Source organism: Magnolia sinica, chromosome 15 (genome assembly GCF_029962835.1).
Source record: "Magnolia sinica isolate HGM2019 chromosome 15, MsV1, whole genome shotgun sequence".
In the NCBI taxonomy this organism is placed as follows: Eukaryota; Viridiplantae; Streptophyta; class Magnoliopsida; order Magnoliales; family Magnoliaceae; genus Magnolia; species Magnolia sinica.
This window is the reverse complement of record NC_080587.1, coordinates 16,329,747-16,353,727: the sequence shown is the minus strand read 5'-3', so window position 1 is coordinate 16,353,727 and position 23,981 is coordinate 16,329,747. Positions and strand designations below refer to the sequence as shown.

Sequence of the window (23,981 nt, the reverse complement as noted above, 5' to 3'; positions counted from 1 at the left end):
TATCTGGGTAACCTTACGAACAGATTGGATGGAAAATAAATGCTAGTGGACCCTATGAATGTTTTAACGGTGATAATCATTGTCCCAATTCTATTTGTGGTGTGGTCCATTTAAGCTTTGGATACAAATCATTTTTGGTTTCTTGCTCTAAAATGATATCAAAAAATAGATAAACAGTGTGGATATAATAAATACATTATTTTATGGCCCACTTAACTTTGATCTCCTTTGAACTGTTATCGCAACGCACGACTTCACGGGGCGGATTAGATACTGACAAGGTCAGTGGCCATTTGGCTAGTGAAGTGACGTTACCAAGCATTGTGGACCCCACCATGATGCATGTGTTGTATCCATACCATCCAACCATTTGTAGAGAGTTTTATGGCATTAGAAAAAGAATGATATAGATCTAAAGTTCAAGTGGACCCACCATAGAAAACCGTGGGATCAGTCACACCTATTATTGAAACATTTATGGAGCCCATTATGATGTATTTTTTAGATTCAACCTATTCATAAATTAACATAGAAATAAACGAAGTGAAAATAAAAATATAAGCCCCTAAGAAGTTTTGAGCAGTGGATGTCACTGTCTCCACTGTTTTGTATGGTGGGGTTCACTTGAACTTTAGATCTATCTCATTATTTTTATCATGCTAAAAATGGATGGACCTTGTAGATATAACACATACATTATAGTGGAGCCTATGGAGCCCGGTAACTTTACTTCAATAGCCATTTGGATACTGACCTTGGCAATAAAGGGGGGGCGATATAACTACTGAGAGTAGTGGGACTAGATACTAAAGTGATGTCACCAAGTTCTATGGGCCCTATTATGATGTATGTTTTGTATCCACGCCTTTTATCCATTTATAAAGATCTTTTTAGGTCAAGATCCAAAGAATGAGTTAAATCAAATGTTCCAGTGGACCCCAGCACATATAACAGTGGGGACAGTGACGCCCACCATTAAAAACTTCTAAAGGCCACGAAAGGTTTAGATCAAGCTTATATTTGTGTTTTCCCTTTAACTTAATTTTTAACTTTGGATCCGGGTGGATTTCAAATAAATATTACGGTGGGCCTTATAGGATAGTTTCAACGGTGGGAATCACTCTTCCTACTGCTTTCTGTGGTTGGGTCCATTATAGCCTTTTATATCCCTCATTCTTTGACTCGTGCCCAGTAATGATATTTCAAAATGGATGAACGATGTAAATATAACAGTGGGCCGACATAACTTAGTGACAACACTTGAGTAGCGGACTCGCTACTCAACCTGTGAGTATCTAATCGGCGTTCTGTCTTCACACGACAAGTGTCCACACCAGCCATTTCGCCTGTGGGCGCGGATTAGATATTGACATGGTCAGTAGACAAATGGCTACTGATATGACGTCACCAAGATGGCTGGACCCCACCATGATGCAGGTGTTGTATCCATACGGCTCAACCATTTATAGAGATGGTTTTATTGTATGAGAAAAAGAATGAGATAGATCTAAGGTTCAAGCGGACCCACCACAGAAAACTGTGGGATCAGTCACACCCACTGTTGAAACATTTACAGGGCCTACATGATGTATTTTTTAGATCCAACCTATTCATAAGTTAACATATAGATAAATGAAGTGAAAACAAAAATATAAGCTTCATCTGAAACTTTTGTGGCCCCTAAGAAGTTTTGAACGGTGAATGTCACTGTCTCCACTGTTTTCTATGGTGGGGTCCACTTGAACTTTAAATCAATCTCATTATTTTTCTCATGCTATAAGATGATCTCTCCAAATGGATGGACCGTATGGATACAACACATACATCGTGGTGGTGAGGTCCACATGGATTGGTGACGTCACTTCAGTAGCGATTTGGCTACTGACCTTGTAAGTATGTAATCCGCGACCGCGGTACACCAGCAAATCCGCTTCCCAAGACTATACTTTCACCTAGCCCCACGTCTGCCGTTTCTTACACCTCACTTCATGCCTTCTGTCAACACTCCCTTTACTTCTCTCCTGCTTCTGCTGCTCCGATTGCAGAGTCCGGAAAGGAAGAAGAAAGTAGGGTTTCTGGAAATATCATTTCGCTTCTCAAATCGACGGTGGTGATGACAGTGATGATAAATGAGGTTGGGCTGGTTTTGCTGCTGAGGGTGGCTTGGATTGCAGCCACCCTTCCAATTCTCATAGCATCCATTCCCGTTTCTGCTCTCAATCGCTTCCACGCCGCTATGTTGGGATTCGCGAAAAGGGGAAAGATCATGAATCATCAATCTCCATCGTGCAATGTAAGTTATTTCTTTTATTTCTATTTTCATCAAGGGTTGCGTCGCCATATCTTCAGCCCACCATCAAACACTCAAGTTTGTCGGGCCACTACTCTATCTGGTTCTATCTTTGATCTTATACCCTCAGGCAAAAAAACAGCTAGATTCACAACTCAGATGAGCCACACCACATGGAACAATTCGAGATGTGATGTCAACGATAGGTTTGTGAATGGGGCCATCATGATGTTTGTCTTTCATTGAACACCTATTAATAAGGTGTAACTCACCACTCACCAGGATGAAGAGAAGATACAAAAATCAGCCTGATGCAAAACTCTGGTGGGCCACACCTTGTGAACTTAGCGATTTGGGGAGCAATTTTACATTGTTGTCCATTGGTGTGGCCCACACGATTTTGAATCAGGCTTTAACTTCTGTATGCATGGTCCAAATTATGGTTCTCACTTGATGCACAGAATGGATTTTACAGACAACATGGTGGGCCCCACAAAGCCTGTTCATTAAGTCCCATGATGGGAGGGAGGGAGGGAGGCTTGCCAGTAATATCCTATGATTGTCTTTGCAAAGAGCCTTCATAAAACTTTATTGCAAAGAGCCTTCATAAAACTCTATTGCAACAACGTGGGGGAGGTCGACCAACACTTGCTTTAAGTATGGTGGTCGTGGATATTATGCGAGAGTGTCCTTCTCGCAATCTCCAATTTTGCGAGGCAGAAAACTTTATTGCATACCAAGTAGAAGATGAACCTTAAAACGATCCAGAAGATGACGAGCATGAACTTGAGGAAGGCCTAGATGGCCCTAACGAAAACAAGTAATCATTGGTGGTTAGGAGGATTCTGGCAACACCAAAAGAGGAGGCCCAAGAAGACTGGTTGAGAACCAATATTTTCCATACATGAGTATCGTGCGGTAAAAAGGTTGTCAAGGTCATTATTGACAGAGACAACTGCATGAACTTGGCCTCACAAAGCGTGATGTACGCGTTGAAACTAAAGCTTCAAACGCATCCCAAGTCACGTGGGTGAGTGATACGTTCATCCTTGTGACTAAGAGTTGCTTAGTAAACTTTTCTCTAGGTCGTTAGTCGTTACAAATAATCGCTCTGGTGAGACATCATTCCAATGAAGTTCACACATATATTACTGGGGTGCCCGTGGATATACGATATGGATGTAACTCATAAACGTTGCAAGAACACTTACAACTTTATGTGCAAAGGAAAGCCTATTACTATTAACCTTACGAAGGAAGACGAATTTGAAGAGGCAAAGCCGGCTTCCACAGTGTTAAGTATGGCCCGATTTGTAGAGGAGAGTCACGAACGGGGAATCATATATGCTCTGGTAGGATGCAAGACCGATCTAGTTGGTAATGTTGCTATTCAACTATCTGATATTCAGGACATTTCGTCCCAATTTTAGGATTTGGTCCCTGATGAACTACCAATTGAACTTTCACCCATACGCGACATCCAACATGTGATTGATTTGGTACCTCGATCTCCATTACCAAATCATCTAGCATATTGAAAGAACCCGACATAGCATGCTGAGTTTCGTCGACAGGTGGACGAATTGCTAACAAAGGGTTTCATTCGTGATACCCTCAACCCGTGTGTCATGCCGGCGTTGTTGACACCAAAGAAGGATGGTAACTGGCGAATGTGTTGATAGTCATGCCATCAATAAGATAACAGTAAAGTACCGCTTTCTCATTCCACGCCTAGATGACATGCTGAACATGTTGGCAAATGCTACATCTTTTCGAAGATTGATTTGCGAAGCGGGTACCACTAGATAAGGATTCATCTTGGAGATGAATGGAAAATTGCTTTCAAGACAAAGGATGGATTGTATGAATGGCTACTCATGCCGTTTGGCTTGACAAATGCACCTAGTACGATCATACAGGTGATGACACAAATTCTACGGCCATTCATTGGCAAGTTTGTTGTCGTATACTTCGATGATATCCTCATCTATAGCCGTTCACAAGAAGATCATTCGGACCATTTTCACCAAGTGATGAGTGTATTATGCCATGAGAAACTCTACATCAATTTGAAGAAGTGCACCTTCATGAGTTCTAGCGTGGTTTTTCTAGGGTTCGTCGTTTCAACAGAGGACATGAAGGTTGATTCGGAATAGATAAGGGCTATTGTTGAATGGCCTACTACTCCCATAAACATTCATGAGGTTTACAGTTTTCACGGGCTTGTGACGTTTTATCAAACATTTATTCGGAACTTTAGTTTCATCATGGCGATCATTACCAAATGTATGAAGGCTAGTCCATTTGAGTGGACTTAATCAACAACAAAGGCATTTCAAGAAATCAAGCAGAAAATGACAGAAGCTTTCAATAAGGTGTTTGAAGTTGCCTGTGATGCATCCCACATAGGCATAGATAGGGTGTACACCGAGTCGAACCGAGTTGAGCTGGCCTCAGCTCAACTCGGCTCGGCCACTAGCTGACCCCAGCTCGAACTCGGCTCGGTCCTCGAGCCTGACTAGCCAACTCGGCTTGGTTCGGTTAGCAGCCCGGGCCAGTTTGAGTCGAGTTCGAGCTAAATTGAGCCCCTACGGCATTTTCACAAACACATGCAGTGCACTTCCAATTTCTCACTGTATGTAAAACAGCAGTAGTTGTTTACAAGTATTTCATCAAACTCCTTATGGGCAACATCAAAATCAAGGAAAAATGGTATTTGTTTCATATACATACCTTCCTTGCTACTAGCCGACACTTCGTTGAGTCATTTCATCAAACACTTGGTGAGCAAAATCAATATCAAAGTAACCGAGTCATCGAACTAGTTCGATCCGAGTTGGGGTTTGATCCAAGTTGAGTCGTTCTCGGGCAAGCTCGAACTCGGTTCTAAATTTTTTTGAGCTCAAAACATCAGCTCGACTCGGCTCGAACTTAGCTTCGAACCGAGTTGAATCGAGCGAGCTAACCGAGCTTTTTCGAGTCGAGCCAAGGGAGCTAACCAATCTAACTCGGTTCATGTACACCCCTAGGAGGTATCCTTAGCCATGAAGGACATCCGGTAGCCTTTTTCACTGAAAAACTCAATGAGGCACAAAAGAAGCATTCGACATAAGACACGGAGTTTTATGCTATTGTACAAGCTCTGAAGCATTGGCGTCATTACCTTGTTCATTAGGAGTTTGTGCTTTATTCTAATCATGAGGCATTACGTTATTTGAATTCTTAAAAGAAGTTGAGTACTCGGCATGCTAAGTGGAGTGCTTATCTTTAAGGGTTCACATTCAACCTAAAACATCGCGCCAGCATTGAAAATAAGGTAGCAGATGTCCTCAGCCAAAAGTCACACCAATTGTTTTCCTTATCAGTTTCTATTTTTGGGTTTGAAGAACTTAAAAGGGACTACCACAGATGATGATTTTGGGAAGGTATTTTCAACACTCATTTCTGACGTAGGTACCGAGTATCCAAGATTTAGCTTGCATGATGGGTACTTATTTTATGATATGAGGCCGTGCCTTCCTAAAAGTTCCTTGTGAGAGCTTGTTATACGTAAGCTTCATTCAGGTGGTCTAGGTGGTCACTTTGGTGTTGATAAAATGATAACTCAGATCGATAACCGTTACTACTATCCAGGTTTGAAGAAAGATGTCGGGATCATTGTTCATCAATGTCGAGTGTGCTAGTTGGGTAAAGATAGCAAGCAAAATACTTATTTTTAGACGCCATTACTTGTGCCAAATGCTCCATAGGAAGACATCAATATGGATTTTGTCTTGGGATTGCCTAAGACTCAACATGGCTAGTGTCTGTTTTTTTTTTTTTGTTTTGGCTCCTCTAGGGGTTGGTTGTTGTAATATTAGTAGGATAGTTTTGTGTTGGTCTTTTGGTGTTTCTTGTTTCTTGTTGTTGTTATCTTTTGTAGGTTTTGGTGTCTTTTCTTTATGTTTTTGTGTTGTCCGCTATCCGTTTTTGTTTTGGCTTTTGCCTAATAAAATTCATCTTTAAAGAAAGACTCAACATGTCTACTTATGTTGTGGTTGACATATTTTCAAAGATGGCTCGTTTTATCCCTTGTAAGAAAACATTAAATGCCACGCACATCGCCAATGTTTTCTTCAAAGGGGTGGTTCGTCTACATGGTGTTCCTAAAACGATTGTATCTGATCGTGATGTTAAGTTTATGAGCTACTTCTAGTGCACCTTGTGGTTTATATAGGAACTAAGTTGAAATTCTCAAGTGCTTATCATCCGCAAACAGATGGGCAGACTGAAGTCGTCAACCGTAGTCTTGGGAATCTACTTCGATGTCTAGTTGGTGATCATATTAGCTCATGGGACATCATGTTACCACAAGCTGAGTTTGCTTATAACAGTCTTGGACCTAGTGAAATTGAATTCTCTGTGAAGATGCGGAGTACCAACTTCTAGACGGTAAGACCTCGTGCGAACTGCATTACAGGACTCTATAATGAGGACATCTGGGCACCAGTTAGAGTTTATTAGAGACAGAGGAGAGCCCTAGGCCCAATACCAATTTCATTGTGGATGGATGATGTCAACATGGGATCTTGGGGACTGAATTGAAGACCTCATGTGCATGTTCATGCATCTAGAAGACCCCATACTGGGAAAGTGCAGGTGGGTTGCTATTTGAGGAACATCCGACCGTTGATTTGTGAGGGGACACGATTGGACCATCATATTTCATGGAAAACATGATCGGGCCATCTGGGCCATTTATCATAGTCCATTCTGAATGTGGACCATTAGGATAGATCTCCAGGATAGTTTGCTTTGGTTTCATTTATTTATGGACATTTATTATTGGTTTACGTTTTTATTTTAGTGGTAGGACTTATTGGGAAGTATTTCTTTGAGCGAGGGTATTCTTGTCCAAGCACTTTTATTTGAGACTAGGGGGAGGGGACGTCCAACCCTAATTGATTACTGAAAATTGGTTTTTTTTTTTTTTTTTCCCCTTCACTTTGAAAAGAGAGACTTCATGAGAAGAAATCTCCTGTGATGGGATGGGTGTGAGGCCCATTTGGGTGATCTTCATCTTCTCAACAAGGTATAATGTTATCTCTTTCTTCCTCTTGAAGAATCTTCTTGTTTTTTTTCCCCCCCCTTTTTTTTTAAAAAAAAATTCCAACATCCTCCTCACCAAAACCCCTCAACCTATTCTATTTCCCAAGCCGTCCTTTGCCCAAACCAACCCTAATTGTGACCGTATAGCCACCTGCACGTACGGACAGCCCGGTCCATACGGATGTGTGTACGACCACATAGGCCATAGCCCTCATCCACCATAAAAACCCTAAATCTCTATTTCCCTTTGAAACCCCTAACTAATGCAAGGGCATTTTCACACCGGGCTCAAGTGTGGTGGCCCGTGTGAGGTGGGTGGCTCATGTGAGGTAGAAACCATTGTGATTTGGGGTCCACGAGGGGGCAAAACCCATGGATTTGGGGCACACGAGGAGGGTTCGACCAAGGACCTAACCCATGGATGTGGGGCCTGGGCTATATGAGATAAATGGATTAAGTCACTATGCTTTATCAGTTCGAGCTTTTAGAGCAAGTGGTTAATTGTCTTGCATCAAATTGGTATCAAAGCGGGAGCTCTTGTGTTCGAGACTCCTCATCGGGGATTATTAACGCAGGAGCATTTTCACATCGAGCTGGCTTGTGGGATGCGGGGGCACACTCGGGGTGGGCAGCCCACAAAACCCATGTGATTTGGGGCCCGTGTGAGGTGGGTGGCTTGTGTGAGGCGGGGGACCCATGGATTTTGGGCCCGCGAGGAGGGTTTGGTCGAGGACCTAACCCATGGACGTGAGCCTTGGGCTATGAGATAAAGGGATTAATTCACTATGCTCTATCAGTTTGAACTTTTAGAGCAAGTAGTTAATTGTCCTGCATCACTAACCCTAGATCTAAAACCCTAACCCTAAATCCCCAAAATTAGAAAATTAGGAACCCTAATTCTCCAATTTTAAAATCCCTAATTTCCTTTATCCTTTTTCCCCAATTTCTAACACCAAGCCTAATTACCTTTACCACAGCCCTAGGAACATTTAGATTTTCCCAATTGGAAGCCCAGCTAATCCTATACTAGCTTGGGAATTTCTATACCCATAGGTCCAACGCATGCAGGTTGGATTGAATATTATAACTTGTTGGAATATTACTTATTAATGCATGAATCTGGTTTATGGCTCTTAATTCCCTTAAATTGTGGTAGATTTAGGTAAATTTCTTCATATTGCATTTTTTACGTTAATTCCGCTAACTAGTTTTGCATTAATGCATGTTAAGTACTTGCATCCTGCATTACTCTCCTTTCAAAATTGTGACCAATATGTGACTGTGACAACCTATCAATTTAGCCCCACTTCCTAGTGCGATTCGATTGAGCCAGGACTAGGGGTGTCAATGGGCCAGGCTCGAGCCTACAAAAATCAAAATTTTTAATAAGCCCGGCCCGACCCGAAACATTTTGAAATCCGAACCGAGACCAACCCCAGGCCCGGCCCATTGACAACCCTAGCTAGGACGCTAAAGCTTTTGCACAATATGTTAAGGAGATACATGAAGAAAGGCGAAAGATCACCCTTAGTAATGAAAATTACAAGGGACATGCAAATGTTTGATGACATTATGCACAATTCCAATAAGGAGATAGGGTCATGGTGCGACTTAAGGTTGAGCGGTTTCCACGAGGCTCATATACAAAGCTCCACTCCATAATGGCATGTCCTTACTATATTTTGAAGAAGCTAGGTGATAATGCATACCTAATCGAGCTTCCATCAAAAATGTAGATCAGCCCTATTTTTAATGCGGAACCTTACAGTTTATCTTGGACATCACGCATATGAGAACATGGAAGAACAAGTTATCTAGATTCCATAGCTTTTATTGCAAGATCGTAAAGATTGATTATAAATAAGGCCTATGGCCTATAGAATAAGACAAGTTGAATGATATATATATATATATATATATATATATATATTTATTTCTCTACGGTAGTTGTCGTGTGTGTGTGTGTGTGTGTGTGTGTTGGGGGGGGGGGGCGGGGTTGTAAGGGGGGTTTTCTCTTCTCTCTTTCACTATCGAAAGTCTGATCGATATGATCGATAAATACTGTCAGGAGCAGGAGAGAGAGTAACCAATCTTTTTCTATTTATTGAAACTCTAATTTCCCAGTCAAAAAGATGGGTTCCCTTTTTGTATCGACAAATAGGGAGCTTTCTCATAGTCTTGCATTCACCTTCTCTGGCATTTGGCTAGAGGATTGTTGGATCCTGTCCCACAGTCTCTTTCTTCTTTTCTTTGATCTATTGCTTCCTCATTCGAGGTTTTCATAACATACTCTTTAACGTCTAGCATTTAGTTGCACAAACCTTCTACCAAACCTACTCTAAACTCTCCCATCGTACTTGTCTCCTACTCTTGTGTTTTAGGCGTGTACACTTGAAATACTTTGACATGCATTCCTAAACTTGAATCCCCTCGTCTGCCCCTAAAACTTTGTAATAGATGCTTCTTCATTCTTGAACTTGAATGCCCTCTGCTGGCTCTCCTACTTCATACTTGTTGCTCTACTGTTGCTTCATAATCTTTTTTAACACTTGGTAATAGTTCGAAATAGGTGCTTCTTCATTCCCACAGTTGAATCCCCTCTGCTACCTCTACTCTTTTCTGCATCTAAGGTCTGGCATGGTGATGAAGGGGTAGATCAGTATCCCCATTGAGCTCATACTCTTTAGGCACGGACAACTCTCCTTTTTGGGAATCAAGGTTGTGATTTTGTTCCATTGGTTGATCTATTAATCTTGAACCAAACTTTCTTGCTTCTCATAGCAAGTTCAGTGCATGTTTACATTGGTAAATGAACACTCTTCAATTTGATCACACCACTTTGACTCTTAGGATGTACATGTACTTTAGAAGATGAATATCCTTGATGTCAATGAACTGTCCTACTACTACTTCAGCTCCTAATTTCCCTCTGATTCATTTAACTTCACCACAATGTCAGCCATGTAACCTAACGAAATTTCAATCCTTCCATTTTTTTTTATCTTCACATTCCACAATACTAAAAATTCCAGTCCCTCATCATTGTTTTCTCAAATATTGTAATCCAGTGTTACTTTTTTGAATTCTTTCTTCGACATAGCTTCATAGAACTTAGCAAAAGGTGAGGGTACAAAAGAAGAGGGATTTGCTCAGTAAACAAAAGCCTGTATAGCAGTTCTAGTGCTATGCCTTAAACCACTTGGCCTCCTCTGCAGTGTAAACTTATGATTATGATCCAGAAACCGAGTGGATAGTGAGTCATTACTTCAATACAGGTACAACCAATCAATAAATTTTGTAGTATAAAATTTATTGTCAAAGAAAGATCTTCCTTCACTTGTAGGCTCGAGGGATAAAAAGCCAGTTGAATCATCACAATCTATAGGAAAATTTCCTTGATCCCCATGATTTTCTTAATTTTACGACTTAGATGGTTCGCGGCTTTTCATTTTGTTTTTTCATCTGCTGGATAATGCCATTACATTATGAACAGTGTGAACATTATGGCAATGGAGACTTGTATTTTATCTTTGAATCCATTATGATAATTTCTCAGGGGAGGAGGAAGACCTCTTCTTTTTATTTTTTATTTTTTTATTTTTTTTATAACTCAAAAAATCTTCTGTTTATGATTGATATCATTTGTGAATGAGTGGTAGAGATTTGTACTGATTACCGTCCTTGCATTTTGTTAAATTGGGGATTTTACTCAAGTTTAGTGGACAACTGAATTCATACCATCTATTTCACTTATCCATACTTGTAGAAAAAACTACCTATTTGAAGGATTCCTCTTGTACTTGGAAATGAGTTCTTGATATGACTGTATGGTGGCTTTACTGAACTCCAATAATTTGTTATTCTATGGAATTGTAGAGGTTTACTGTTCCCCAGAGATTCTTCTTGCATTTCTACGTGGTGGCTGTGGTGTGGACGACATTCTTGCTACTTTTGACATGGCTCTATGCCTATAGAACAACGTCACAGTTAGGTTTGGAATATTTCAATTATTCTGCAATTGCTAGCCATTTGACGGGAGGTTCACATATGTTTTCCTTTAACAAGTCACGTACGACTCCTGCAAAGCATAGTTACCAGATATGGCAAGCAGTACTTTTGCTTTTATTGATGGAAGTTCAAGTCTTGAGACGCCTTTACGAGACATTAAACGTGTTCAAATATAGCCCTTCTGCTCGAATGCACATGTTTGGCTATCTAACTGGGTTATTGTAAGTCTCCACACATTCTTTCAATATTAATACTAATCATTTTCTTGTCCTTTTGCTTTAAATGCTTAAGAATTACCGTCTATTGATGAAGTTCTTTAAGAATTCCAATACATAATGGCAATGTTAAGCTACAATTGAGTCTCATGAAAAGTAAAAGCTATATTTTAAGCAAGGTTTACCAAAACAGTTACCTTTTGGCTGTAATGGCCGATATGTAAAGGTAACAGCCGGGACCGTTACGCAATACAGGCATGAAATAGTGGGGGTACGAATTTCCGGAGCATAATGGCTGTTACGGTTCCCCATACAGCTGTTATGGTTCCTATAACAGTATCCCAGGGCTGTTACGCATAGTAACCCTTGAAGGAAAAATAAAATAAAATATAATTTTTTTTCTTCTCCTCCTTCTCCTTCTTCCTCTTATGCTACTGTGGGCCTGTGGCCCTTCCTCTTCTTCTTCTGCTCTCTGCGTGTGTGTCTCTCTCTCTTCTTCCCCTTCTTTTTCCCCCCTTCTCACTTTTTCAAGCAAAGAGATCTATGTGGCCTTCTGTGAGCCAAGTTTTAAAAGGTAATTGTTTTAATACTCTGGAGGAGTATGATGGTAGGTGCACTTGCACTCAGGAAAGGATGCAGATCAGGTGCAACCCCTGATCCATGCTGTCCATTAGTTTTGCAAGCTCATTTTAGGGCATGGTCCCAAAAATGAAGCAGATAAAAATCTCAGTTAGACTACACTGTAGGGATTGAATTTCCACCATTAAAAACTTCTTAGGGCCACAGTTTTGGATCAAGCTGCTATTTTTGTTTTCCTTTTCATCTTGGTCCGTGTGATCTTATCAACAGGTTGGATGGCAAATAAAAATTACTTTGGGCCCTAGGAAGTATTTAATGGTTGGCGTTCAATGACCACTTTTTCTTGTAGTGTGGTCCACCTGAGATTTGTATATGCTTCACTTTTGGACCATGCCCTAAAATGAGCTGGCAAAACTGATGGACGGCATGGATATACAACACAAATCGAGGTGGGCCTCACCAAGTTGTTATCCGTACCTCACCTAATCCGTGCCCCAAAAAAAGTGTGTACAAGTGGCATATATTAACTCAAAATTAACCAATTAAATTATGGGACCGTTGTTGCTAAGTCACGATCCCAAAATCAAAGTGTTTAAATGATTTTAATAGTTGATTTGCAGACAGTTGTTTTTTAAAATAGGACATTGGGATATTTTTCATTCTTCATTGTCCAATAAATGTCCACCAATCTGGGCCAATTATATTAATGGGATGAGTGCCAATAGATTGCATATATTTGAGGCTGATTTTGGGGATCAAGTGGTCCCCCAAATCAGCCCTAAATCGGTGACACTATTCATCCAAATTTAATTTCAAATTTTTCTTAAAAGTTATTGGGGGAAATGATGTTAAATGGTTAGGGATATGCATTTGTGGAATAGGTGTCAGAGCTTGCATGAATTTGGGGCCGATTTCGGGGCATACAAATGCCCCCCAAATCGACAACACTATTCATCCAAATTTATTATTATTATTAATTTTCTTATAATTACTTATAATTACTTAGGAGTGATGTCAAATGCTTAGAGATATGCATTAGGGGGATGAATGCCGTACAAAACATGAATTTTTGGACTATTTAAGGGCATTTTAATGGCCCCTTAAATCGGTGACATTATTCATCTGAATTTAATTTCAATTTTTTCTTAAAATTTCTTTGGGAGAATGATATCAAATGCTTAGAGATGTGCATTAGTGTGGTAAGTACTGTAACTTGCATGAATTGTGGGCTAATTTGAGATCAATGCAAGCCTATCAAGTTCATAAATTCACCAGGTAACCCAATGCAATACTCTCACCAAAGAGTGGACTGTTACGCCATAAACATGTTTTAAAAAAATGAATACATATTTGGAATATTTACATAATTTGGGATTTTCCGGATTTTTTTTCCAGAATTTTCGGGCAAAAAAATAAAAATAAAAAAATTAATTGTTACGGTACAGCCTCATATCGGTAACGGTGATGACCATTACAGTCACCATTACGGATACGGAATACCTTAATCTTAAGTCACAGCTTTTAAGGTTGGACAATCTATGGTTTATTATCCTAATTTTGCATGGTAACTGAAATTTAGCTATCAAGGTGATACTAAAGGACCTTCCGGCATGCAATTTGTAGCCAATGTTCGGTATGTCGGAATTGATGCGTATATCTCACCCCTGGGATGTAGAAACATATCAAAATCACATGAGAAGTACACATGTATCAAGTATGTATCACTGCTTGAGGGAAACATTGGGAAAATGATAGAATTTTTCAATGAACCTTCAGGAGTTGTTAAAAGAGACATGATTACACACTTGGAACTCAAAGCATCATAAAAAACAGGTATACATAAAAAAGTTTCCATTGTATAGGGTCCTAAATATGTTTTGTTTGACACAAACGATGCTGCAATATACAAAATGAGTTTGTATCATTCAAATATCATACAACTAATTTGGATTTAACCACCAAATTATGGGTCCCACGTTCGATGTATGATGAGCAAAAAATTGCACTTATTTATTTGACTGTCAGATTGGTGGGTTACTGATTTGGATGGTCTAGGTTGTCATACAAGTATGCGAAGAGTCACCATCATTTTTGATATGGTACTAAGCTAACATGGAAGTTTAACTTCTACAATGAGAAAAATTTTGATACCCTGACGGGTGTGATGATGATGCACAACCCGTAGAAATTAATTAAAAATTGCAAACGTGATGTACAAGTAATTCAAATTAATTGTCCAAATTATGTTTTGTGGTTTAGATGCACCAGAACCAAAAAATTACACTAATTTCATCATTTAACAATCAGATTGGTGGACATTTATTGAATGGTTTAGAATGAAAACTATGCAACTAATTGTCATGTTGTGAATGAAGAGGGAAATAACATGACTTCTCATAGTTGGATATCTTTGAAGAGTATCGACCGAGTATGGATAGAGGCCTTGTGGGCAATCTATGATTGGCACCTGGGAACCACATGCTAACAGCATCTAAAACTCCTTTCTGCCTATCATTACCAATCGTATAGAACAAACTTTCCATACGACAACCATGAATTGCTTGTTTTCTGCACCATCAATCAAATAAGCTACTGGAAAGTGTCTCGTTATTCGCATCAAGGCCGACTGCGACAAGTAGGATGCCTCTGCATTTACCCTTCATATGACACCCATCAAGCACCAATTGACGATACTCGTCAAATATGTGGAACGAGGCTTTAAATGCGATGTTCATGGACTAAAAGGCGTGGTCATGTATGTCAGCTTTGTACCTATATTTTAAATAACAAGGGAGTTTTGAGGAATCCACTGTTGGATTATATGATGAATCCATGAATGAATCAACTGCTCCAGATATGCATAAGCTTGTTGCATCATGCCAAGAGGAATCCACCGTCAGATTGCTTGATGGATCCATGGATGGATCAATTGATGTATTAATGGTTGAAGCAGTGCTTTAAATAGTTTATCTATGTAGTGTGTAGCTTACGCTGCGTAGTGTAGCTTAGCCTTAATGCTTTGTGGCTCATGAAAATAGCTCAAGTCATATGTAGCCTATGCTACGTGCTGATTTTGCATATGCTACGCAGTACATAGCCTATATTACATGCTACATAGCTTACATTACAAGTTATTTTTCATTGAAATGTTAAAATCAATTAACATTTTCAATGATTTGTTCTTTATAAGAGATTAAATGATAGATATTCTCTTCAGTGTTAAATCGTGTTGCATTTTCTTTTGATTTCGTACTTCTTTTTTAGAGCATCTCATTATGATTTCTTACTTCTTAACTGGTCAAAACACCAAATTGATGTATGATTTATCTGGAATGTTTCATGTTGACGTATATGTAGTGTGGTAATAATGGTTAGAAATCAAAATATCTTTTTTTGGCGGTCTACAGAATCAAATGCTGCTTTTTTTCCAATGTGATTCTACCCTCAAGAAAGGCAAAAAGAACATAAATTACTAAAGAATTCTTGTACGTTTTAAAGGTAAATTTCTTGAAAGAGAAAAAATAAAGGAAAGGCAAGAATCCTCAAACACTATCATGATATGGTATTACTTGGTGCATATTTGTGGGAAATGGATGATTGATTAGTTTTTAATATTCTTCTGATTTATTTATAATTATTTAGGACTTTTTTTATTATTTTTTTTATTTTCAGATTTTGTTTTCAAATTTTTAAGAAAATCATTAAAAAAAAAAAAATACAATTTATGATATGATTCGCAATTGATACAATTCAATCCTTATTACGATCAATGATACGATAATGATTTTGACAACATTGGGCTTCGAGTATTCTGGACCCATTTGATGCTGCCATGCCTCACATTTGGAGCCTAAAACCAATTTCCATCACACACATTTGGAGCCTACTTGAAACCAGTTTCCACCAAACCACCATGGTCATGGGCCCACTTGGGTATCATGTGAGCATAAAAGACCAACTAATCTGCTACTTGACTTGATTTCACTATATATATATATATATATATATATATATATATATATATATATATATATATATATATTTACAGTTTTTGGAATGAAAGTACATTTATTGAAATATTACAAGATTGTTTACTGATATGATTTTATATTTTATAAGGTTAGTTTCTACACAGCAGCTCCACTGTCACTTTGCAGCTTTTGTGCACCTGAGTTGTTGAGGTATGCAGCTTATCTATTTGTTGAGTTCATCGTTAAAGGCCGAGATCGAGTTGCAGCTTTTGAGTTCGATTGGTGGGGATATGTGAAGCCCCTGACAAAACTGGGATTTTGCCAGTGGGTAGGTGTGGCGATTTTTGTTTGGGGTTGGATACATCAGTATCGTTGTCATGCTATTCTTGTAAGTGTTGCGTTCTTGTTATTTTCAGTTGCTTTCCTTGAGTATTAACCCTTTGAGGTTTGCTAGCCCAACATGCACCCTGTCCACATGCACCTTCTACATGCAGAGTTGAGCATGAATAAGGTGGGTCCTACCCTGAAGATGCTTGGCGCAAAAGTCAGGCAGGTCCAGTCATTGGGTGGATTGCACCTATACAAAAGCAATGGATTATTTAAACATTTGATTGGTCAGTTGACTGGCTCTTTCCTTATGCTAGGTCTTTTTCATTGTGCATGGCCTTATGCATGGCAAAGGCATGTCTTCCCTGTGTAAGGGTGTATGTGGGACTTGCAAACCTCTGATTCTTTTGGCCTGTGGATTCCCAGCTAGTCATTCTGAACCATAAATAAAGATTATGAAAAAATTTCATGGTCTCCTACTAGTACATTTTGTTTTTGAAAGGCCCATACACTTAAAATGTAGTGGAGAAATCCTTCCAAGTACATGAAAAACTGTAAATTCATATTTAATTCTTTATCATCGTTATCATCTTGTTAATCTAAGCTTTATCCTAACTAATTGGGATTAGCTTATATTTAATTCTTTTAAATACTGGTAAAATGCTGTGGAAAGTATTTCATACTAAAATCTTGAAAATGTCAAAACTAGAGAATTATAAAATGAAATGCTTTTGCAACTACTAATGATTGTAGCTCCTTAATTAGTTCATTTTCCTATGAGTTTACATTTTTCAGCTATATTTCTCAAAATATCACTGGATATAGGAGATTTAAATGCTAGTGGTGTGCCAACGAGTTCCAAGCCTGGGTAAAGGAGGGTTGATGTCGAGTGAAGAGCCAGTTAGAAATGTTTTTCCAAGCACTCATGTGAAGTCCTGTTTTGTAATTTGTGAAACAGGATATGTAAACCTGACCCCAGATAGCTAGGACAATTCGCAATGCTTTGATGATGATAAGAGATTTCCTGGGGTTTGCTGAATATTCAATGACATAGAGGGTAGCTGCTGAGAGAAAATGATGCGAGTTCTAATTTTAACAAATTCTGACCAATTTGATTATATGAGTCCCATAAATTAATTAATTATAACCCTGATTAGTTGGGATACAGAATTAGATGATGATGAATCAGTAATAAATCGATCATTGGACAATACCATCGTAATTCACAAGAAATTCTACGATGAGATTTCATATATCATCTCATCTCATACATTATTCAAATTATTAGCCACATGCCTGGCTCTTTCTTCTTGACAAACATCTCTAATCTGTAGAATAATGCTGCTAGGCAGCCATGGACAAGTTCAGATTTCTAGCCAGGTGCTCTTTTTTGAATTTTTCTTAGGCCTCTAAAGACCCCTACAATGCAGTTCTTTTACTTATTTTCGTTTAATCTTTACTATATTGTTTAAGTTGTTATCTCTTATTATTTTCATTTAATCTTTACTATATTGTTTAAGTGTAATCTCTTATTTATTTCATTTTTCTTTTTTGAAAGATCAAACCAATTTTGTTAAAATAGAGGGATAAAAAAACCCTGAAACACACTACAAGCCAAGCCAACAAGACTAAAAAGAATCTACAAAAAAAAAAAAGGGATAGAAATGCCTTGAGATTCAAGGCCCAAGAGATCACAACCAATTTTGCCCTCTGAACACCTCATCCAAAGACCGGAGACAATTATGGAAGCATCTCTCGTAACGCTCACCCCAAATTGACCACAAACCAGCTAGAAGCACTAATCTCCACAGTATTTTCCCTTTGGGGCCATCCTGACCCCTATGCCATGCTGAGGAAATGTCTTCAATGGATCTATTATTTAGTTCTTCATAGATTGGATAAGAGAGAACTGCAATTTGAGCAACATTGAACTCTGCCCCAGAATCCAGATCTTTGGATAGTTGATGCAACATTGTGCCTAGAGGCCATTTTTAGCCCACCCCTAGACATCCATTTCTCATATGCTCCATCTCTACTGCAAATGCGACTATGTATGATTGATCGATTATATATGCTGATATGCACTGTTCATTGCTGGGCACTACCATGTACTGGCCAAAAAATACACCAACCAGATGATTCTCATCTTCTATTGGCGGCCTGCGAGCAGATTGTAGAAACAGAAGTGGGCAAAGTCCACCAACAGTTCTCATTTAACGGGCCAAATTCCATTGATCAATTGGTTAGGATTGTCTGATTTTTGTGATCTTTGGGCTGAGGCTGTCCATGATGGAGCTCACCAAATGGATGGTCCAGATCAGCCTACATTTAGCCACTTGTACTTTGGAGATGTAAAAAGTCAATAATGGATATCAAAGGTAAGAACACATATAGTTGATGTTTATGTTCTCTGCAAAATTTGGGATGGTATTTTTATGAAATCACTGTTTACTTTAGTTGCACACTGTTGGATATGTTTCACTTTTGCTTATATTCATTCATTTTTGACCATTGATTACTTGATATGTTGGGTTTCTCTATACTGTTGAATCAAGAAACGCTTACCAAACCAATTGTTCTTATTGTGAAAACGAGATCAGGCACACTGAGAACAGAATCCAATTACATCTCGCAATCTCTGGAATGTCCTATGAGCATCAATGCTAGGGATCTAGCCATAAAAAAAGTTCCGATGTGAAACACTTGGAAGGGACATATATTTCTCCTCCTCCGTTTTGTTTTTTGTTTTGTTTTGTTTTGTTTTGTTTTGTTTTTTTAGTTTCTATTCCAAAGGGAACCACAACTAGTTACCACTTGGACCTCCAGCTCTTTGTATACTGACAACAAACCAATCTCCTCTTGCTTCTTTCTACATAAAGTGCTTGAATCAAAGCCAATGATGAATTTTCATTAAAACAATCCAATTAAGACTCGAACATCATGATCTACTTCAAATTCCTTGAAAAATATAAAATTCCAGTCTCTTGAAAATTCTAAGGTACCTATGTTTATGACACAGTTTTCCTTGATGGTTTGAAATGAAAGAGTTGCCCCTATTACCATTTTGAGGACTGAGTTCCTGTCCTTAACATCCTTGTAAGGACATGGACATGCACTCTGAGCACTCCAAGTGTGGCCACTTTATCCATTTTCCTAAATTGGTTGAGATTTGATATGCATCTATTTATCCATGGGGTCATCGTAGGTGGACCATGCCCCGAAGATATTTTAGATATGGCAACCCTCACCTTTTAATTTGCACTCATATAGATGATAGGAACAAAAAATACTGGAGTGGCCACATTAAACTGAAAAAGGCTCATGATTGTTGGCTAGGATCTTTAATCACGAGGGAGTTCTGAAGTATAGGTTTTGTTCTGAATTTCATGTGCATTTGATATGCTATTTGGCTGAAGTTTGTGATTCTTGACAGGGTTCATTGCGGGACCACAAGGAAGAGGCCACTGAATATGCAATTCCACGCGGGGATTGGTTTGAAATTGTTTCAAGCCCCCACTACCTAGCTGAAATTGTAATGCCCCCCTCCCTCACAACATTATTCAGATTATACATAATACACACGCATGCACATACACATATAAAACCGACATACAAGAGATTTTGGGAACTAATACAACGGTAACTAGAAACACTGAAATGTCTCTAAGGACACTCACCCATCACATGTGGCAATGCGAAATGCGTGCGCAAGATCCAAGTCACTCTGGCTGATATGAGCGCCATGTGTATGTTAATTTGGGTTGTTGTTTAATTTCTCTTATCCATCTATTTATACATGTGAGACTCTAGAATGGTCGGTTCCAAAGCTTGGGTAAGACACAAAAGTTTGTCCAATGGGCAGCCAATTCTACTTTATGCCAATTTTTCACTTAGGGGTGGTTTGGATCACAAGTTACTTTAGATAAGCTACTTATGCCATTAGTAGCTTATCTTGGTTTCTACTTAATCAGCAGATAAGTATATTTTGTAAACAACATACTTATCATCAAAAAAGAAGAAAAGCATATTTGGTTTCCAACATTATAAGTAATTATCCCGAAAGTCTGTTTGGTCCCCCTCACATCCACCGTCCATCATTAGGGCCAACCTTTGATGTGGATCGTTCATTGTGTGGGCCCCACCTTTGATATGAGCCGTCTATCATGTAGGGCCCACCTTGGTTGTGGGCCATTCATCATTAGAGGCTGACCTTTAATGTGCACAGTTTATTAGATAGGGCCCACCATCAATGTTATTGTCCATCATGTGGGGCCCATCTTCAATATCCACAGTCCATGTGGGGCCCAACTTTGATTTGGACCGTCCATCATGTGGGCCCACCTCCGATGTGGGTCGTCCATCATGCGGGATCTACCTTGGAAATGGGCCACTCATCATTAGGCTGACCTTTGATGTGGACTATCCATCATGTGGGGCCCACCATGATTAATTGCCCATCATGTGGAGCTCACCTTTGATGTGGATCGTCCATCATGTGGGGCCCACTAGATCATCTACCCATTCATTGGATGATTTTCCAATCTCATGAACTTAGAAAGGGTTCATGGCCACAGAGAGCATATTTACTTAAATAATTTCCGAAGTCGCTGTGTTACCAATGAAAATGAAGGAAATAAGTTCCTTTCGGGAGTTGAAAAGCAATAAAAAAATAACTTATAAAAATAACTTACTTTTTTTAGAAAGCTACTTATTTAAGTTTAATAACCAAACTAACTTAATTAAGAAAAGTAACTAATTAACTTATGTAGGTTAAAAAAGCTACTTATTTGGTAGTATCCAAATGGGCCCTTAGATGCCAACCCCAAATTCCTGGTAGAAGGGTAAAATGATGATGATGATCCATTTATTCTGTATATGTGGCCCTCCTGATGATCTTACACTTGTGAATGTGTCATTGTTGAGACAAGGCATCTAGAGAGTGGGGACCATCTGATGAGTCTCTTGGATCTCACACGTGCCATGTGGCCATGGGTAAGATGCCGATTGCCAAAAGGTGGACTAGCTTGATTCATTTGGCATTCCTCTACATGGATAAGACGACACTAATTACAGTATTTTTGTACTTCTGTAAAACTTGATTCCTTCTCTAATTAGCTAAAGAATAGAGATGCATCTAGATGCATGGCACGGGTGCTTGGATGCATGTGACCGTGCATGTGTGCAGATACTTGTGTTTGCTTGTGCACGTCTGTGGGTTTGTGCATGTGGATGTGGTGCAGGTGGGTTTGGTTGGTTAGATGGGCTGAACCATGTTTCTGAAGGGACTAGGATTGCTAAGCATCCTGATGCTGTCACTCTGTAGTCTGTACAAGTGGGCCCATTATTTGGTGAGCCCGACCATTGATCTGATAGGCTCTGCAGTGAATGGAAGATATTCAAAACAGCTCCCTGACTGGAAGATCCTAGCCCTTGATCAGCAGCCATTAGCAGATGGTTAGTGAACAAGTGCACAACAGTTGTCAAAATTGGATGGATAATTTGAATTTGGAAGTCTTTTGGGGCATTCTCCATCTACAGTGGCACATCAGGTCCATGGTCTGGATCACGGAACCATAGGCCTCAGTTGAACCAATGATTCTTCCATTGTTATATCTCTCATGATCGTTTGTGCAATGCAGGTTATATATGCAGGGATTCTGGTTGCCAGTGGAGGATCAGATCTAACAATATGGCTTCTTTTCACATTTGTGGTATCGCTGCTCTGACTTAGAAAACTTTAGTGGTGCATGCAGAGGTTCCCATATTTGCATTGAGCGGCATGGCCATTGGCCCGAAATGGCCTTTATACACATGATTTGAGATTGATTTGATGGACTATTTTCCGCCTCAATGTGCGATGGAGTTTCTGCACTTATAGTGGGGCACTGTTTGAACAGGATGCAGTTTCCAAATTCACTCATTTCCAAACGTTGCTCTGACCAATTCTCTCCTGTTTTTCTTTGGATGATTATGATGATACCTTTTCAGCCTGTCAAATCTCTGGTATTTATATTCATGGTGCAGGTGTCAAATCTCGTGTTTGCAGCAGCAGAGACACAGAGGTGGTATCTTTGTAAATTTGATAATTACCCAGTCTCCCGTCGTGCAATTCTTCCATTTCTCTATTAGATAGTAAGGAACCGAGAAGTGAGAAGACTGCCAGTTTCTCGTGTTTGCAGCAGCAGAGACGCAGAGGTGATATATCTGTAAATAGTTGCCCAATTCATCGATGCCTTGGTTCTTCCTTTTTTCTGTAGATAGCAAGGAATATGATAGCTTCAGATTCCCCACTGAATTATTTGCTGATATTCTGAAACTCTTAGTATAATTTGAAAATGAGGCCCATGGTTCATTGGTTTAGACCGTTGGTTATTGGGACTCACTGTTTATGGACCTTGCTTCAAGAATCTTCTCAACAGGACGATCAAATTTTGATGTCTAAGTCATAGACAGCGGGCCACATTCAACTGAATTAAAGGCCCAAGATTGGTGGCTGGGATCTCCCAATGTGGGAAGATTTTGGCCATAGCCCATCCACAGTGCGGCTCAATGGACCAATGGTTTGGTTCACTTGATTGGTGGGCCCCATTTACATGTGTGATTAGTCTGTATAGAATCTTAGAAATAAATTTAGGAAAGTTGTACTGTGTAATCAGTAGATGGCAGATTATTTAACATTTTTTTTATAATGAAAATAATCTTATATAGGATGGGCACATTTCTCAATCCCTATCTTGGTGTTTTCCCTCAGCCAGCATTCCAAACAGGTGGAGATTGCCTTTCGGACCATCCTAACCTTTCCACATGGTGGGCGTCAGATGCTGCTGCAAAGGAAGCCCGTGGCTGGAAAACTCTAGACTAGTGTTTTAGATAGCTTACACTGCATGTTGTGTATAGTAAGCATTAATGCTAGCTTAAGTCGCGTGTAGCCTATGCTATATATATATATATATATATATATATATATGATAATCTTCATATGCTACATGGTACATAGCTACAACATTAAAATCAATTAATGTTTTCAATGATGTGTTGTATTTTCTATTTTCTATTGAAAGTAGTTAATCTTTCCAATGCTTTCAATAAAATAATATAAGTAAATAGTATTAAACTGGCTCTCTCTCTCTCTCTCTCTCTCTCTCTCTCTTTACTTTTATACTTAATCATTGCCCTTTTTTTATTACTTTAAGTTGCGATTTGGTTGCACCAAATATCATGATTAAATTTCATTCTTAATACCATCACCCAAGAGCATACGCGACATGCAATCCTTCCTAGGACACGTTGGATTCTACCAAAGGTTTATGAAGGACTTTAGTCGCATTTCTTGTCCTTTATGCAATCTTCTTCACAAGGAAACTCACTTTGAGTGGAGAATGTCAAAAAATTTTATTTATGCTTAAAGGTATGTTGATTAGCACTCCTATTATGCAACCACCCAATTGGTGTTTACCTGTTGAAATCATATGCGATGCAAGCGACTATGCAATTGGGCTGGTA

At 39.2% G+C, this 23,981-nt stretch overlaps 1 protein-coding gene across 3 annotated transcripts; it reads left to right on the top strand.

Annotated features, from left to right (window-relative positions):
* The first annotated feature begins 1,892 nt into the window (after nt 1-1,892).
* Nucleotides 1,893-23,559, top strand: LOC131228180 (polyprenol reductase 2-like). Of its 3 annotated transcripts, none has more exons than XM_058224035.1 (7): nt 1,893-2,293; nt 11,255-11,607; nt 16,305-16,539; nt 19,912-20,010; nt 22,118-22,189; nt 22,503-22,673; nt 23,187-23,559. In XM_058224035.1, the coding sequence occupies exons 1-6, from the start codon at nt 2,114-2,116 to the stop codon at nt 22,605-22,607; spliced, it is 1,044 nt and encodes a 347-aa protein (XP_058080018.1). In that variant the 5' UTR covers nt 1,893-2,113; the 3' UTR covers nt 22,608-22,673; nt 23,187-23,559. The 3 variants fall into 3 exon arrangements, with proteins under 3 accessions (XP_058080018.1, XP_058080017.1, XP_058080016.1); XM_058224033.1 differs by having other exon boundaries at nt 1,952-2,293; nt 23,234-23,559; XM_058224034.1 differs by lacking the exon at nt 11,255-11,607 and having other exon boundaries at nt 1,951-2,293; nt 16,300-16,539.
* Nucleotides 23,560-23,981: the final 422 nt, after the last annotated feature.

Coding starts and splice junctions, on each gene's coding strand:
- LOC131228180 (XM_058224035.1), top strand. CDS start 2,114: ATGACAGTGATGATAAATGAGGTTGGGCTGGTTTTGCTGCTGAGGGTG. Junction 2,294..11,254: donor ATCAATCTCCATCGTGCAAT/GTAAGTTATTTC, acceptor ATGGAATTGTAG/AGGTTTACTGTTCCCCAGAG. Junction 16,540..19,911: donor ATCGTTGTCATGCTATTCTT/GTAAGTGTTGCG, acceptor GATTCTTGACAG/GGTTCATTGCGGGACCACAA.